This window comes from Epinephelus lanceolatus, chromosome 1, assembly GCF_041903045.1.
Source record: "Epinephelus lanceolatus isolate andai-2023 chromosome 1, ASM4190304v1, whole genome shotgun sequence".
Taxonomy (NCBI): Eukaryota; Metazoa; Chordata; class Actinopteri; order Perciformes; family Serranidae; genus Epinephelus; species Epinephelus lanceolatus.
In genome coordinates this window covers 50735033-50750465 of record NC_135734.1, presented here as the reverse complement: position 1 = coordinate 50750465, position 15433 = coordinate 50735033, and the positions used below count along the sequence as shown (strand labels likewise).

Genomic DNA, 15433 nt, shown 5'->3' with positions numbered 1-15433 from the left:
GTGTGTGTCAAACATATGTTACGTTTCCTTTTCACATAACAGATCATTCATTTTGAAATCCAGCTTGTTTAGATCTCAGATTCTGTGTGACACACAGTGCATACAGTGTTGTTACAAGGAGGCCTGACCTAAATAAGCAAAGGTGTGTTTGGTTCGCTCCTGACACACTTGTCAGGGCGACTGGCTGTGATCTGAGGCCTGTGCTACGAAGCAGGATTTGAAGTTAGCGAGGTAACTTCAGGGTTAACTCTGGGTTTTCAGTGCTACAAACCTGGTTCTCTTTTTACCAGGATAAATCACCATGGCAACTGATGCTGAACAGCTAACCTGCTCCGGAGCTGGTTATGTATCACACTTGATCACATTCAGTCACAGTAACAACGCACATCTCAAAATAAATAGTATATGGAAATATATAAACAAAATAATATACAGTAGCAGGAAGATGACACAGAAATATGTGCTCAGTTAAAAACCAGTGAAGAAGACAATCTGAATCATCTTTTATCCTGTCTGTGAACATAAAGTGTCCCAAAACTTTCTCCAGTTAAATCACAGTAAATCAGATACACTCCTCTTCTGTCCTCCAGAACCATCCTGGCCTCCTGTGTGCAACAGTCAAACCTGCAGCCAGAAACCTTGGTGTGATGTTTGACAGTGACTTCTCCTTTGAAAAACAAATTACAGCCGTTGCCCAGTAATCTATTACGGAAGCGTATTGCATTCACTAGACAAATTTAAAAAAAATCTGTTTTATTGAGTATTTTTTTCTGTTTTTCGGGGTATTTTTTTCTGTTTTCCGTGGCAATTTTTTCTGTTTTTCGGGGTAATTTTTTTTCTGTTTTTCGTGGCAATTTTTTCTGTTTTTCTGAGTATTTTTTTCTGTTTTTCAGGGTATTTTTTTCTGTTTTCCGTGGCATTTTTTTCTGTTTTTCGGGGTAATTTTTTTTTCTGTTTTTCGGGGTAATTTTTTCTGTTTTTCTGAGTATTTTTTTCTGAGTTAAGAGAGCAATAGAACAACAGACGCTTTCATTCCTTTCTTGAGAGCTCGATATAATGGAAGCAAACATGACCCGCTTGTTTAGTTTAATCCAGTTTTACTTTGTTTTGGGTTTGAGACACTGAGAGATACTCTTGTCTTTAAGTCATATAGATGGTGTTATCATTAGTTTGTCGACTTTACGCAGGCACCTTACAAAACAAAAAGGAAAAAAAAATTACCATGAAAAACAGAAAAAATTACTCAATAAAAAAGATTTTTTTTAATTTGTCAATTGAATGAGTGAATCAGTGAATCAGTTAAGAATCATCTCTAAAATCAGGTCCTTTCTCTCTCAGCTCGATCTTGAGAAGGTCTTCTACGCTTTCATTTCTTCACAGCAAGGTTACTGTAACTCACTACATTCAGGGTCGAGCCAAAAAGACGTCTCACGGCTTCAGCTGGTGCAAAATCAGCTGCTTGGCTTCTAACAAACACGAGAAATCATGAGCACATCAGCCCTGCTTCAGCCTCTTCACTGGTTACCAGTCAGCTGTAGAACTGATTTTAAGATTTTACTGCTCACTTTTAAAACACTTCATATTGAGATGCCTCTCCATAGGAGCCGGGTCGCAGCCTCAGATCCTCAGTCTGGGCTCAGAACTAAAGGTGACCGCGGCCCCTCAGCTCTGGAGCTCCCTGCCTGAGGATCTGAGACGCTGAATCAGTGACACCTTTAAATCACTTCTTAAAACTTCTCTTTGAAAAAGCTTTTTTTTTTTTTTTTAATTTTAGCACACTGTTAATTTCATTTATGTTTTATTGTATTATATCATTTTTGTATTATTCCATTTCTTTGATTTGCTGTACGTCAGTGCAACCTACAGGGCAATTAGTTGCCAACTTTGCTTCTCTGCTTCTGTCATGTCATTTCTTGAACGCATCGCGTTATTTGCTTGAATCTGTTTTAAATTCAGGATCAACAATGTGAGGCACTTTGTAACTTAGTTTTGCAAAGCACTTTACAAATAAGGTTTTTTATTATTATTATTATTATTATTATTATTACAGTAGCCTACTACAACAGGTACAGATCAGCAATGAGATCTTACATTTTCACTTCATATCAAAGGGTATGCATGTATCAAACACATGACTGACATTGTTATTTATATGCATTAAACACAACAATCAGCCAGACCTGTTCTGGCTCATTAAAGGTCACTTCTCTCTATAAACGACTCCACAGTTTAAATAAACAAACACTGATGAACACTGACCTTCTGTCAGACAGAAAGGGGTTAAATATACAGCACACTGTGACAAAATACACAACCTACAGTATGTGATATATGACTGGTTTGTTTGTGAAACAAACAAACAAAGAAAACAGGGTGTTGTGTCTCTCTATATTTATCCACTGAATCCACTGCAGCTAAATTCAGCTGTAACACGGAAGCTAACATCATTAGCATCAGGCTAACTCTCCCGGATGTTTACATTAAATGCTGTTGGCTGTGTTGAAGTTTGACTGACTGACGTCATGTCATCTCTTCAGAGTTTCTTTCAGCAGCTGCAGAGTTTGTTTCCACACTGTTGGATAATTAATAACTTTACAATCAGAGGATGCACACCTCACCTGTCCTCACCTGTCTGCAGACTCCAGGTTTGACCACCATCACCTGCCGTTACAATCCAGAGGGGGCGCTGTTTCACACACTGGAGGAAGCTCAGTAGAACACAGGGAAGATGAGGGAGTGTTCGTTACTAATGAAGGGGGAGGAGGTGCAATAATCAGATCAAATCAACTTTATTTATATAGCACATTTAAAAGCAGCCACATTTGACCAAAGTACAAAATTTAAAGAATGACACACACATATATAGCAATAAAACATGTACACAAATATAAAACAGAACAACACCTGTAGGAACAATTACTCACATAAAAAAGATAGTAAAATACTAAAATATTAAAACCACTAAACAACCAGAGGCCATTGAAAACATGTACGTTTTAAGATTTGTCTCATCACACCAGTTTCAGCCTCGTTACATCGGCTCCATGTTTGTTTTAGGACTGACTCTAGACTCTTCACAGCTCCAGAATACATTTCAGACCTGTTAGTCTCTTATGAACCTCTGCGTAGTTTGAGAGGTCTTCTGCGTGTCCGAGTCCAGACTGAAGACCAATGGGGACAGAGCTTTTACAATCAGGGCCCGAGGCTCTGGAACGACCTGCCTGAGGACATAAGGCTGTCTGAGTCACTGTCTTCGTTAAGTCTCTCCTAAAAATGTATTTCTGTCTGACAGCATATCCTGATTTTATCTGAGCTGTCAGTCTATTTTATTGCCATCTTCTTTTTTTTTTTTTAGATTTTATGTCCCAGTTATTATTTTATCTCTTACTAAATGACATGTTATTTGTTTTATTCTCTGTGTTTTAAATTTTTTTAGTTTTATTGTACAATAAAACTAGTCATTTTGTAACTGTGCTTTATAAATAAGGTTTATGTTTCACGTCTTTCATACATTACGGGCATTATTTAACAGCTTTTTTATTAGGAGTTATGGATGTAAAAAAAAAAGGTCTGTAAACATTCAGTATAAAAAAGACGTGTTGTACAGCAACAAAAACGACAAACATTTCTTGAAGAAATTGCAGAGTGAACGCTGGATGCTGAAGAGCTGACTTTTCACTGAACTGCTTGTTTAAATGTTTAATGAAGTGAAGTAGTAGGAACAGTTAGGAAAGTGGGAATGGATTCAATTTGTATGAATGTCATCAAAAAGTTGAATAACACCAATGAAGAGATTACCACAATCAAATAGAAGGATGGAAGGTTCAAAATCAAACTCTGATGTATTCAATCATACTTTACGCGAGAAACTCCACACACACTTTAAAATGTTCCACGTCTTTCATACATTATGGATATTACTGATCTTTTAAAGCTAGCAGTGCAGTGTAGCGTCAGATTTGCAAAAGAAAATGTAAAATATTTCAGATCTCTTACATGATTGGTTTACATTTTTCTTTTGCAAATCTGATGCTACACTGCACTGCTGACTTCAAACACTGAATAAGACCCATGATGTATGAAAGATGTGGAACATTTTAAAGTTTCTCGCTGAAAGTATAGGTGAATACGTAAGAGTTTAAAAATCATGAAAATCTTTCCATTTTGAATATTCCATCCATTTATTTGATCGTGGTATTTTTCCTGAAAACACTGAATATTTACTGCAAGTATAAAACCTATGAGTGATAAAATTAGTAGCCGGGATTTCATGACTGAGCTGAATGTTTTTATGTTAATGTTAAATAAAGTTTCTACATTAAAAATGAGGAAGGACAAGAGCACCAAAAAACAAGGCAGAATAATAATAAACCATTTTCAGCATTGATCTGGATTTTGATTTTTTTCAGCGTACACCCAAACAGACATCGAGCCACCTGTTTCATACATCTTTTAAGTAGCAGTTGTAGATTTAAAAAATATGTACATATATAGTATATATTACAAGTAAGGAAGATCTGTACAGGTGAATATAAGACAGTACATATATGACATGACATGTTAGACCATGTACTGTGTATTCATATAACAAACTAAAAAGTATGAAAGACAACACCACGCCGTCCAGTCTTGGAAAGAGCATAAAATGTTTATTACATTTTCTTTCAATACAGAATACATGTTTCTATGTCGACACGAAAACAAAACCAATGAGGGAGTCTGTGTACAAAACCGATTGTCGTCATGGATTTAAACTCCGCCTGGTCTGTGTAACATCATCATCATCAGTCATAACACAGCAACACCATCAGTTTAGAGGAGACAGGAAAAGGGAAGTGTATTCACGACGTGTCGTTCATCGGGGGAGCTTGATATAAAAAGTATTTTTTATTTTCTTTAACAGCATATTGTACAAAACTGGTACATTTATACGATTGGTGCCGGGATGAACATTCAGCGACGTGTTATGTTACATGAACACATTTATTTTGAAGTCTTTGTTTTTTCTTTCTGTTTCAGGAGAATGAGGAGCTTTTCGGGCTGATTATCGTCACAGTTTCAAACTCTCCACGTGAACATATTTGTTTTTATTATTCAAAAACATTCAAGCCGTTACTGCTGGATGTGGATGGAGCAACTTTCAGACCAATAACAAGGCGACACAAATGAAAAGCTGCATGTGTTGTGGTGGCTTAAACAAAAAGAAAAAAGAAAATCAAAGGTACTTTTAAGACAGTAGGTGAAAATGGAAAAAATAGAATTTAAAATGGTAGATTGGTGGTGAAAGAAGCAGAAACAGGATGCTACAACGTAAAAATGAAGTGAAAGCCCTAAAATTTTACTTAAAAGTACAAAAGTATTGGCAGCAAATTATACTTAAAATATCAGAAGTGCTCATGATGAGAATGGTCCCTTTTGTAGTGTTATATATATATATTTTAGGAATATCATCACAGATGTCAAGGCGGAACTGATTTTAACTATTTTTTAAAGTGTTGGGCTTTTTAATCTGCAAAACCTCACTCTTACAAAATCATTTCTGTTTGTGATTCAGTCCTAACACCTGATTTTGCAGTGAGAATATTTCAACCCGATTTCAATCAACTTGTTTTATAAATGTTCTACAAAGCAGTGTCTCTGTCTTCAATCAATCCAGAGCAAATAAAGCAGATTGCTGCATTAAAGGTTTGGAAAAATTAGATTTTCACTTAATTGGTGAAATTAGCCAGCTGGCACCGGACGACCATACGATGTCAGAAAGACGTTGGACTCAAATGTTGGACAGATGTTAAATTTGGGTTGGAATGAAAATCAGGTTGATGATATTTTAAATATGTCACATTAACAATGTCGCGATTTGCAGACGTTGTGTTTTGTTCTCTCAAAGCTTACGACTAAATGTCATTACGTCATGGTGACGCTGGCATTTGACGTTTGATTTTAGTTAATTAACGCCGCAACTTAATACCATCAAAATATCATCATCATCTGTCGTCAGTGTTCTACATCAAACTGATGATGTTGTCCTGACATTGAATTTTGGTCACACGATGAAACAACCTCGATTCAACGAAATATCAACGTCTAATGACGAGGGTTGCAGAGATGTACGGGGTTTTTAAGGTACACCGTGATATAAAAGCTGATATTTACCGTGTACGTTTGCTTATCTACGATACTGGAAAAAATATTATACTTAATGTTGAATCTCCCTTTTATTTATAAGTTTTTTTCAAAGGGGAGACTTTTTACACAAACACAAAATGATTTGAACCCTTCTGCTTTCATTCCTTTGAGGCTCATTCTGACTGATAATACGATCAATTCTTTAATACCGGGATACCGTGAAACCACAATATTTTCTGAGCCTATAAAAACTTCATAGTGTTGCAACCCTGCTAATGACGCTGTCAGCCAGCTGGGAGATGAATTCTACTGAAAACAGATTAAAGTGCTACAGATGCTGCAGATGTTTCACTTTTTATATGAAAGGAAAACTTTATCGACTCATTTCCAGACGAATATTACTTTATAACCAGGGCACTTTTTTCACTGAAAATCACACTGTTTTACCAGCAAGCGTTTCTATGTCAAATAATCTGTAAAAGCAGAGTACGAAGTACAAATGTAATAGAGGCGTAAATGGAAATACTCAAGTACAAATACTATTAAAATAGTTACTTTCCAGCACTGGCAGTTCTGCTGCGTTCACATGGGATCAGGCAGACGGTCGACAGGAAACAGGATGTCATTTCAGAGCAGAGCAGTAAAATAATGAAAGGTGGCAGAAAATACCAACAATGGTATCAAAGGTTTAAATATCTTAGCTCTTTGCCGTCCACCCATGACATGATTTACATCTGGATGTTGCGTAGCTCCTGGACACTTACTGGAGTAATTACATCAAATAATAAACCCAAAATAGTTTCATTTAATATATTTTATTCCATTCTTTGTCAACAAGTCGGCATCACCATCGCAACAATTTGTCATGCATGTTTAGTTTTACTGTCCTGACATTATATCGTTTGTTTTTCCTGTGCCGTCCAAAAGCTGCTTTCTGTCTACCGTCTGCCTGACAGAACCAAAGAATGAAAACTAGGCTCCACATTAAGATGTCCATTTACAACAGAGACACGGACTCCTGCACACAACTGGATATTACTTAAATTACTTCAAATTTGGGACTTTTTTTTTTTTTTTTGTTCTCTGAATTCCTTTCTTGTCTTAAGTAAAGCATTTTGAATTATACCTCAGACATGCAGACTGTGGGGGGCAAAATGTAGTTTTACCTAACATTTTATAGATGATTAATTAATTTAAAGATAATTAAAGATGAATCTGTATTAGTAATAGTTAGTTGCAGTTTTTTACTCTATGCTCGCCAGGAACATGTTCTTTTAAGGGATAGTTCAGATTTTTTGAAGTGGGGTTGTGTGGGGTACTTATTCATAGTCGGTGTATCACATACAGTAGATGTCAGGTGGTGCACCCCCAGTTTGGAGAAGAAGGCTGGAGTCAGACATGGAAGCTAATCAATCTACTGCTGTGAAGGGGTCAGCAACAAAATCAGTTTTAGCCACCTAAAAAAAGTCCCACCTCAAAAAAAAAAAAAAATCAATATCAGTTTAAGTGTACGTTATATTTAGAGTATGTTCATTGACTTACGTTATTGTCAGACAGTGATTTCCAACTGGAAAATGAAGCTGTTACATCACTTTCTACAAAGCCAGACTCCATTGAGAAAAACAGTGATTTAACATTTGCTGAACACAGGAGCTGCTGCTCCACTGCTGCCTCTAACAGGTGTTTTGTTTGTGTTATTGTGTGGCTTTGGCATTCAAAAGGGTTAGTTCACATTCACCAAAGTCACACAATAACACAAACAAACTAACTAATAGAGGCAGCAGTCGACCAGCGGCTCCTGTGTCCAGTAAGCTAAAATTACTGTTTTTGTCAATGGAGTCTGGTGGCTTTGACAAGTAGATAAGAAACTGAAGCCATTAATGCCTCCCTGTCAGAACAGGCTGTCTCACAGAAGTGTACACTTAAACTGATATATATTTTCTAGGTGGCTAAAACACGTTTTGTTGCTGACCCATCCACAGCAGCAGACTGATAAGCTTCCATGTTGACTCCAGTCTGCTTCTCCAAACTGGGGATGTGCTGAATAACATCTACTGTATGTGATACACTGGCTGTGGGTAAGCACCCCTCATACAACCCCAGTTCAAACTATCCCTTTAAGATCTAGATGTGTTTTGTGTCCTCTTGACTTTTACACAGTAAGCTGCTTGTGCTGTAAACAAACGGTGGGCATTAAACAAACATGTTAATCTTTAGTCTGACATGTCGTCTAGTTCTTCAGTCCTCACTTCACTGAGCAGACGCAGTGTTTACTGCTCCTTTTCAAAGTAAAAACGACGACAGTGTTAAAATCTGAACACCATCAGGTTTAATTTCCTCATGACGTGACAGAATGGGAAACATTTTCAGGCTCTAACCAATCTTGATCTGGCGTCAGTAAAACACCAGATGGAGTAAACGTAGCCGACGTGCAGCACAGAGCTGAGATGATGAGAGACGTCACCAACACCACCCAGACTACATGAGGTATCACACGTCTTCTATAGGAGCTATACATTCTCATTTGGTTGGTGCAAACAGCAACGAACACACAGATAAACAATGTAGAGGTGAAGAGCTGCCTGTTTCCGTGACAACTAGCTGTCACACACTAACAACACTTCATTTCCATGACAACAGAGTAAGTGAACGGCTGCCATCTTAGGTGTGCAGAACTATTTCCGCATTTTTTTATTTCTCTGCCCTCTAAGGTTTCATTCATCATCATCATCTGGGTGGGACAAGTGTTTTTCCTCTGACACATCATCTTGGCACAAACATTCACTCAACATTAATGGTAAAAAATTAAGTCAGCGCCGGTTCAGTTACAAAAATCGCAAGAGATTAATGCTGAAGACATGAAGACATATCTCTGCAGCTGTTGGAAAAGATTTAGCCTGAGGTGAGTCTGACTGAAATCAGCACGCATGTGTTGCTTGTATATTTCTGGAGATAATTAAAGAGCTTTGAGGGAAATTTAAAGGGACAGTTGGGATTTTTTTTAACTGGGTTGTATAAGGCACTAAAACAGTCAGAGTATTACCTACAGTAAATGTCAGTCGACACGCCCAGAGTTTAGAGAAGCAGGCTGCAGCACCACCGTGGAAGCTCAGCGAGGTGCTGCTGTGGACGGGCGCAGCAACAAAACATATTTCAGCCACCTAAAAAACAAATCAGTGTCACGTTAAGTGTAAGCTACACTTCAGCACTTTACCTCGCTGTCAGACAGAGATTCTGACGGAGACTGAAGCCGCTGTATCCGTCTATGCTCTCTCTTTACAGCCACCAGACTCCTTAGGATCACTGGTCTACCTCTGACTTCGTCTGCAAAGAAGCCTCCTAGTTTTTGCTTTGACACCAACTTCTCCACCATCGTCTTGTCTGTCAACTCTCCTTACGCTCATCACGTGATGAGAAAATCTCACTCATAATATTTTGAGCTGCCACTCAGTGCAGCCATCGTCACACTAAGCATTCATTTAAAAAAGCAATATGACAGCCGGGGCGTTTGGCAATTAATGTAAGCTGTGTATGCCCAAACACCATGTAACACCAGTAACAGCGAGCCTAGGTTACTGCTATCACTGCAAAATGTGTCAGCATTATGTCATCGGGCCCCTTTTGCCTGGTTAGCCTCTCCTGACGGGACATCTGTGTGTGCTGTGTGTCTCTGCTGTTTAATAGGTTAGTTTGGATTCACCAAAGTCACACAACACAAACTATCGAGGCAGCGACAGGCGAGCATGTCCCGTGTGGAAAAATGTTTTTGTCAATGGCGTCTGGTGGCTTAAAGAGAGCAATGTAACAGCGTCAGCTCCTCGTCAAAGAGGCTGTCTGATGCCAAGATAGAGCGATGAATGTATTTTAAACAGAGCGTACATTTAAACTGATACTGATTTTTTTTTCAGTGTCTAGAGTATGTTTAGCTGCTGCCCCCGTCCACAGCAGTACATCGCTTAGCGTCTGTGGCTGCACGCCTGTCTGCTTCTCCAAACTGACCACCATCTACAAATGCAACATCCTTTTCAAAACACAGGTGAACCAACTAAAAATAGGCTGTAGACTCTTTTCCTGTTGCCAGCACACCAGAGCGGCTCTGCAGCAGACGAGTCTGCCTTTCTGTGTGTGTGGTTTTTTTTTTGGTGTGTCACGTTCAACGTCATGGACAGGCCGGAGAACAGGTAAACAGTAGTAGGTTACTTGTTTCTATATCTCTTTGTGATTCAGTCTCTCTTTCAAACTCGGTGCAGACCCATTTGGATTGATGTTTTTAGAGCAGCATGTGTGGAGACAGACGGTGTTTTGTTGCAGCTCACCGGTAGAGGAGCTGAAATTAGCACGTTCACGTGATTCCTATTAGGGAGCGTATCTGTGTTTCCCAGGTTCTATGTTCCCTGCTCAACCAAGCGGGAAACACAGAACCCTTTTTGGTTGAGTGGGGAACATAGAACCCGGGAAACATAGGGATGACCCCTCCTATTAATGCTGTTCGGAGTCTGAGGCGACACGTGTCTACTGCAGTGATTCAACCCCGGTGTGAATGCCGATTAAAACCTTTCCCACTGCATTAAAAAGCCAGATATTAGCAGGTTTGTCGTGCAGTGGGACAGCAGCTTAACACAATGACTATGGAGAAATACCTCATACAACCCCACTTCAAAAAAATCCAAACACTCCCTTTAAAGTCGGTGTAATCACTTTAAGCATCAACTGTTGTGGTTTCTACACCAAAATTCCCTGTAAATGACGTTCGCACTATGAGACCAGGTAGACATGACTGAAGCTACAGTGACGGCAGATGAAAAGAGACAGGAGCATGGATGGATGATAGATGGATGGATTCATGTATTAAAATTGAATAAAAGCCGTTATGCAATATAAAATCCGAACTAGTAACATGAACAGACCTCGCACCAGTATGACAGCGGAACACGAATCTCCAGCAAACTGAAACATCTCAAGTGACGACAGGTTTCTGAAAGACAGACAAGATATAGCTTCTTTTTTTTGTTTCTCTTTTCCTGCATGCAACGACAGACCAAACTGACACGCTCACAACTCTCAAAACAAAAAGGAAACTGGAATGGTTCAATTGATAAAACACTACCTATGTAAAATACACAGTCACAGGGACGGGTCAGGAAATTCACTTTTGTCTCTACTGGCTGTGGCGGCTGGTGCTTTTAACAAAAAGAAATAAAACCACGTCACAACAGTCTCAACCTGCGAGTAGAAGCCAGTAGAGCACACAAACTGGAGTAGCCTGAGCCAGACTCAGCTGGCATCACTTTCCCACTCAGTTTACAGTACAATCACTTGGTATAAAACCTCCCAGTCCCACATATACTGGATATACAGAACGACTTCTGATAAAAGGAACACAAATAAAGTAAACGAGCATATAAACAAACCCTCAGATTTAGTGTCGTATGTTACAGCTTAGAGTATAAAAGCAACAGCGCTGCCTGTGTGTGCGGCAGGCCTTTCATTAACGTCCCCTCTCCTTTAAGTGTTTTTCATCACAGACCATTTTAACGTTTAATTCCCCCGGTGATGTAACATCGTCCTTAACTGCCTGTAAATGTCACGACCAGTCGATCGCCAGCGTGAGGGAAACATGAAGTAATAAATGAGGAAGAGTAGAAGAGAGACGTGTAGTGTACGTTGCTGTGTTTCATTATTAAGATACTGGATAAAACAATAAAATGCATCGTTGTGAAATCAACATGGAAGTATTTGTCGTCGGGCGAGTTTCCTCTCAGCTCGCTGTGTGTGTGTGTGTGTGTGTGTGTGTGTGTGTGCATGCCTTTAGTGTCTGTACATGTATGTTCTCTTCAGTGTTAAAATCAATTAGTGTCATTGACGATCACAATAACCATGTGCTCCTCGTCCAGATTACCCACAGTCCTTTTGGCGGCCTGCAGGTACTGTTGTGAGAACACTCCAGGTGGGAAGGCGTACAGCATGGCCCCAGGCCCCCCCTCTTTTGCAGCAGGCAGGCTCACGACTCCAGCGGCCTCCTTGTTCCGCAGGTAGGTCACCAGGTGGCGGAGCAAGCGTGCCTGCAGGCCTGGCTCGGGGGTCGGGGCCTGGCGGTCAATGGGGCCCTGGAGAGCCAAAAGGATGGCGAACCCATCAGGCCGCCCGAGTTTAATGCGCCGCGACACCTCGTCAAGTCGGGTCTGGTCCATGCGGAGCCTCTGGGCGATCTTCAGCTGGCTGGGCTGGTTCTGGCTCTGCAGCTTCAGGGTGTCCTTCATCACCGTGTTGAAGAACGTGGAGCCCCCCTCCAGCATGTACAGGTCTGTGGGGAAACTGCTGTTCTTCAGCGCAAAGAAGCCGTGCCACGATTTGGAGAGCGACGCCTGGGCGAACTCTGACAGCGTGCTGGGAGAGGAGGAGGTGTGGGTGTCCGTGTGGATCGCAGGGGAGACGGCGGCGATGACCTCGCTGTTTCGATGGTGATGATTATTGAGATGCTCGCTGGACCTCTTGCTGTGGTGGCGGCCAAATGGTGGATCTTCTTCGTTGCTGGCGGAGTGTCGCCCTCCTCCGCCGTTCTCGGGGGAGTGGTCTCTGGGCTCTGTGGTGGAGTCAGGAGCTCGAACACGCGCTCTGTCCGGGCTCGCGTCAGGAGAGACAGCCCCACCCAGACCTCGAACCCTCGACCTCCCCCTCTCCTTCTCCCTGTCTCTCTCCCTCTCCTCTGTCAGCCTGTCAGTGGACACACTCCTGCTCCTCCTCCTGCTCCTCCTCTCCTCCCTCTCCTTCAGCCACCTCTCCCTGCTCCTGCTGCGGCTCCTTGCTGCTCTCCCACTCCTCCCAAATGCTTCCACTCCTCCCATTCTCCTCTCCAGGCTACGGGTGGGGCTGGTGGGGTAGTTTCTCTCCAGCAGGGCCCTCTCCCTCTCCCTCTGGGAGAGGAGGCTGTGGGAGGGCGGCGACGAGCGGTCCCTGACTCCCCTCAGCTCCCGCTCCAGGCTGCGATGACGGCTGTAGGCCTCCCCGAGGAGATCATAGTGGGAGGGTACCGCGACAGGAGGCTGGTAACCAGGAGGAAATGGCCGGGAGGGGCTCTCCTCAACTTTAGCAAAGTCCACCCTCAGTCGCCGCTCCGGACCACCTAACGGAAACCCCCTCATCTGGGTGCAGGCGGCTTGAGCAGCGTCCAGACTTTCATACTGAATGTAAGCAAAACTGTCCCCCTTAACATAGTCGATATTCCTTATACTTCCAAAGCGGTCAAACTCCCGAGCGAGGGCAGCCAGGGAGTTTCCAGGCCCAAGGCCGCCCACCCAGAGCCGTGTGGTGGGGTTAGCTTTGCCATAGCCAATCTTTATTGGATTTCCGCCCATAAGCCGCCCCTGCATGGCCACCTTGGCCTGGTGGGCCATGTCCAGGTTCTGAAACTTCACAAAAGCATACGCCCCACCCTGTCCACGGGCTGGGCGTTTAATCACAACGTCCTCTATGATGCCATACTTGTCAAACCCCCTCCTTAGTTCTACTTCTGTAACATTACCGTCCAAATTGCCAATAAAAAGGTTGCTGGTCGCCCTCTGATCATCCTCAGGTTTTAAATCCTCCACCACTGGCATTGGAGGGAAGCCATAGGGCCGGCCCCTCTCATCCAGCATACCATAATAATCCAAGAGCCTCTCCCTCTCCCTGCTGATACCCAGGGTCTCCAAGGCGTAATGTCTCGCCCTGATGTCTCTGATGTTATTCACCCCGGGCCCGGGCGGGGACAGGGAGCGCTGTCTGTAGGGGTACGGTGCGTGCAGAGGCAAATATCCAGCATCTGGCGGCGTGACGCTCCGCCTCCTGACGTACATGGGTTCAATTTTAAGCTGTCGGTCACCCAAAACTAACCTGGAGGATTTGGCGTGTCTGGCCTCTTTGGCGTCCTCCGGGTGCCGAAAATTAACGTAGGCGATCCGGCCCAGCTCCGGTGTGTGCGACAGCTTCACGCTGACGTCCCCGAACTTTTTGAACTCGTGAAACAGCGCGTCCTCCACGTCCTCGTCCGTGACCTGCGAGCCGAGGTTGCTGATGAGCAGCGTTTTGTACTCCAGAGTGCCCGGTCTGGCGGCGGGGAGCTCCACCGCCGTGGTCCGTAGCGGCGGACGACCGAGGAGGCTGAGCTCGTGTCGGTGGTGGAGCTCCAGGGCGGCCGCTCGCTCCTCCCTCAGCCGCGGCTTCTCCCGCTCCCTGCTTCGGCTCCGTCGGTGGTATCCCCGGCTCTCCGCCAGCAGCAGAGCCAGCGGCGGCGGCGGCAGCTCCTCCCTACGTGCACTCTCTCGTTCCCTTTCCCGTATCCGTTTAGCGACGGCCCTGGACGGACTAGTCTCTCTCCCGGCCTGCCTCTTCATCTTCAAAGGATGATGGAGCCCAAACTTTTCGGTGCCTGCAGCGGGAATCCGGCCTGGGGGGCGAGCTGCAGGGGTGTTAGCAGAAACAACGTGGCAGACGACGGCTTCGACAAACACACGCTTCCAGTCCGAGCCCCGGGTTGTTGCATATATGTCGGGATAAAGGCGTAAAAACGTTTGAAAACATGTCAGCCGCGGAGGGTCTGCACCTACGCCGCCATCTTGGACAATAGGAATGTGTGCTTTCCCTGAGAAGGGCGGAGACTGCGATGACGCACCGTCGGCGGCCGTCATGACGTAGCACGCTTTATTTTGGACACTAAAATAATTTTCGGACTGAAACCTGAAAATAAAAACGGTTCATTTTCAAATAAAGACCAAATAACTTTGTTTTGTATTATTTTATTAATTTATGTTTTATTTATTTTTATCTTTATTTATTTATTTATTTTTTCTGTTAACTATTTTATTTTGTCCTTTATTTGGGGCTGACATCCTTTTTTTCGTTTTCTGTTTTTTCTTTTCTACCCAGTTTCATGCCCATTTACTCTGATAATATTTATCTTATCTTATTGTTGTAAATCTAAATTGTTCAGTAAAGTTTCTTAAATGATAACTGTCGGACTGGAACTTTGAGAAATATTATGACACCCACAAAATCAGAAGTCTCACTTAAAGTTACACATTTACATTTATACATTACTCTGTAAAGCAGGTGCTCTCTAGATTCAGAGGTGAACTGATGGAAAATGTGCGTTTTGTAATTATGAAATTGAAATTATTTGTAACATTTATTTTGTATATATCTAGAACATTTCTTTAAGATGTTGACTGGTTCAAATATTTTATTATTTTTTTAAAAAGAGACACTGTATTTCTTTTTCATGATACGAGTTTTATTGATTGCAAAAAAATGTTTATTTTGAACCTCTTTA

At 42.3% G+C, this 15433-nt stretch overlaps 1 protein-coding gene across 1 annotated transcript; it reads right to left on the bottom strand.

The window, feature by feature from the left end:
• Positions 1-4627: 4627 nt before the first annotated feature.
• On the bottom strand, positions 4628-14753 carry rbm15b (RNA binding motif protein 15B). The gene has a single exon (XM_033626572.2). It carries the CDS (start codon positions 14496-14498, stop codon positions 11973-11975), a length of 2526 nt encoding a protein of 841 aa, XP_033482463.2. The 5' UTR covers positions 14499-14753; the 3' UTR covers positions 4628-11972.
• Positions 14754-15433: the final 680 nt, after the last annotated feature.

Coding starts and splice junctions, on each gene's coding strand:
- rbm15b (XM_033626572.2), bottom strand. CDS start 14,498: ATGAAGAGGCAGGCCGGGAGAGAGACTAGTCCGTCCAGGGCCGTCGCT.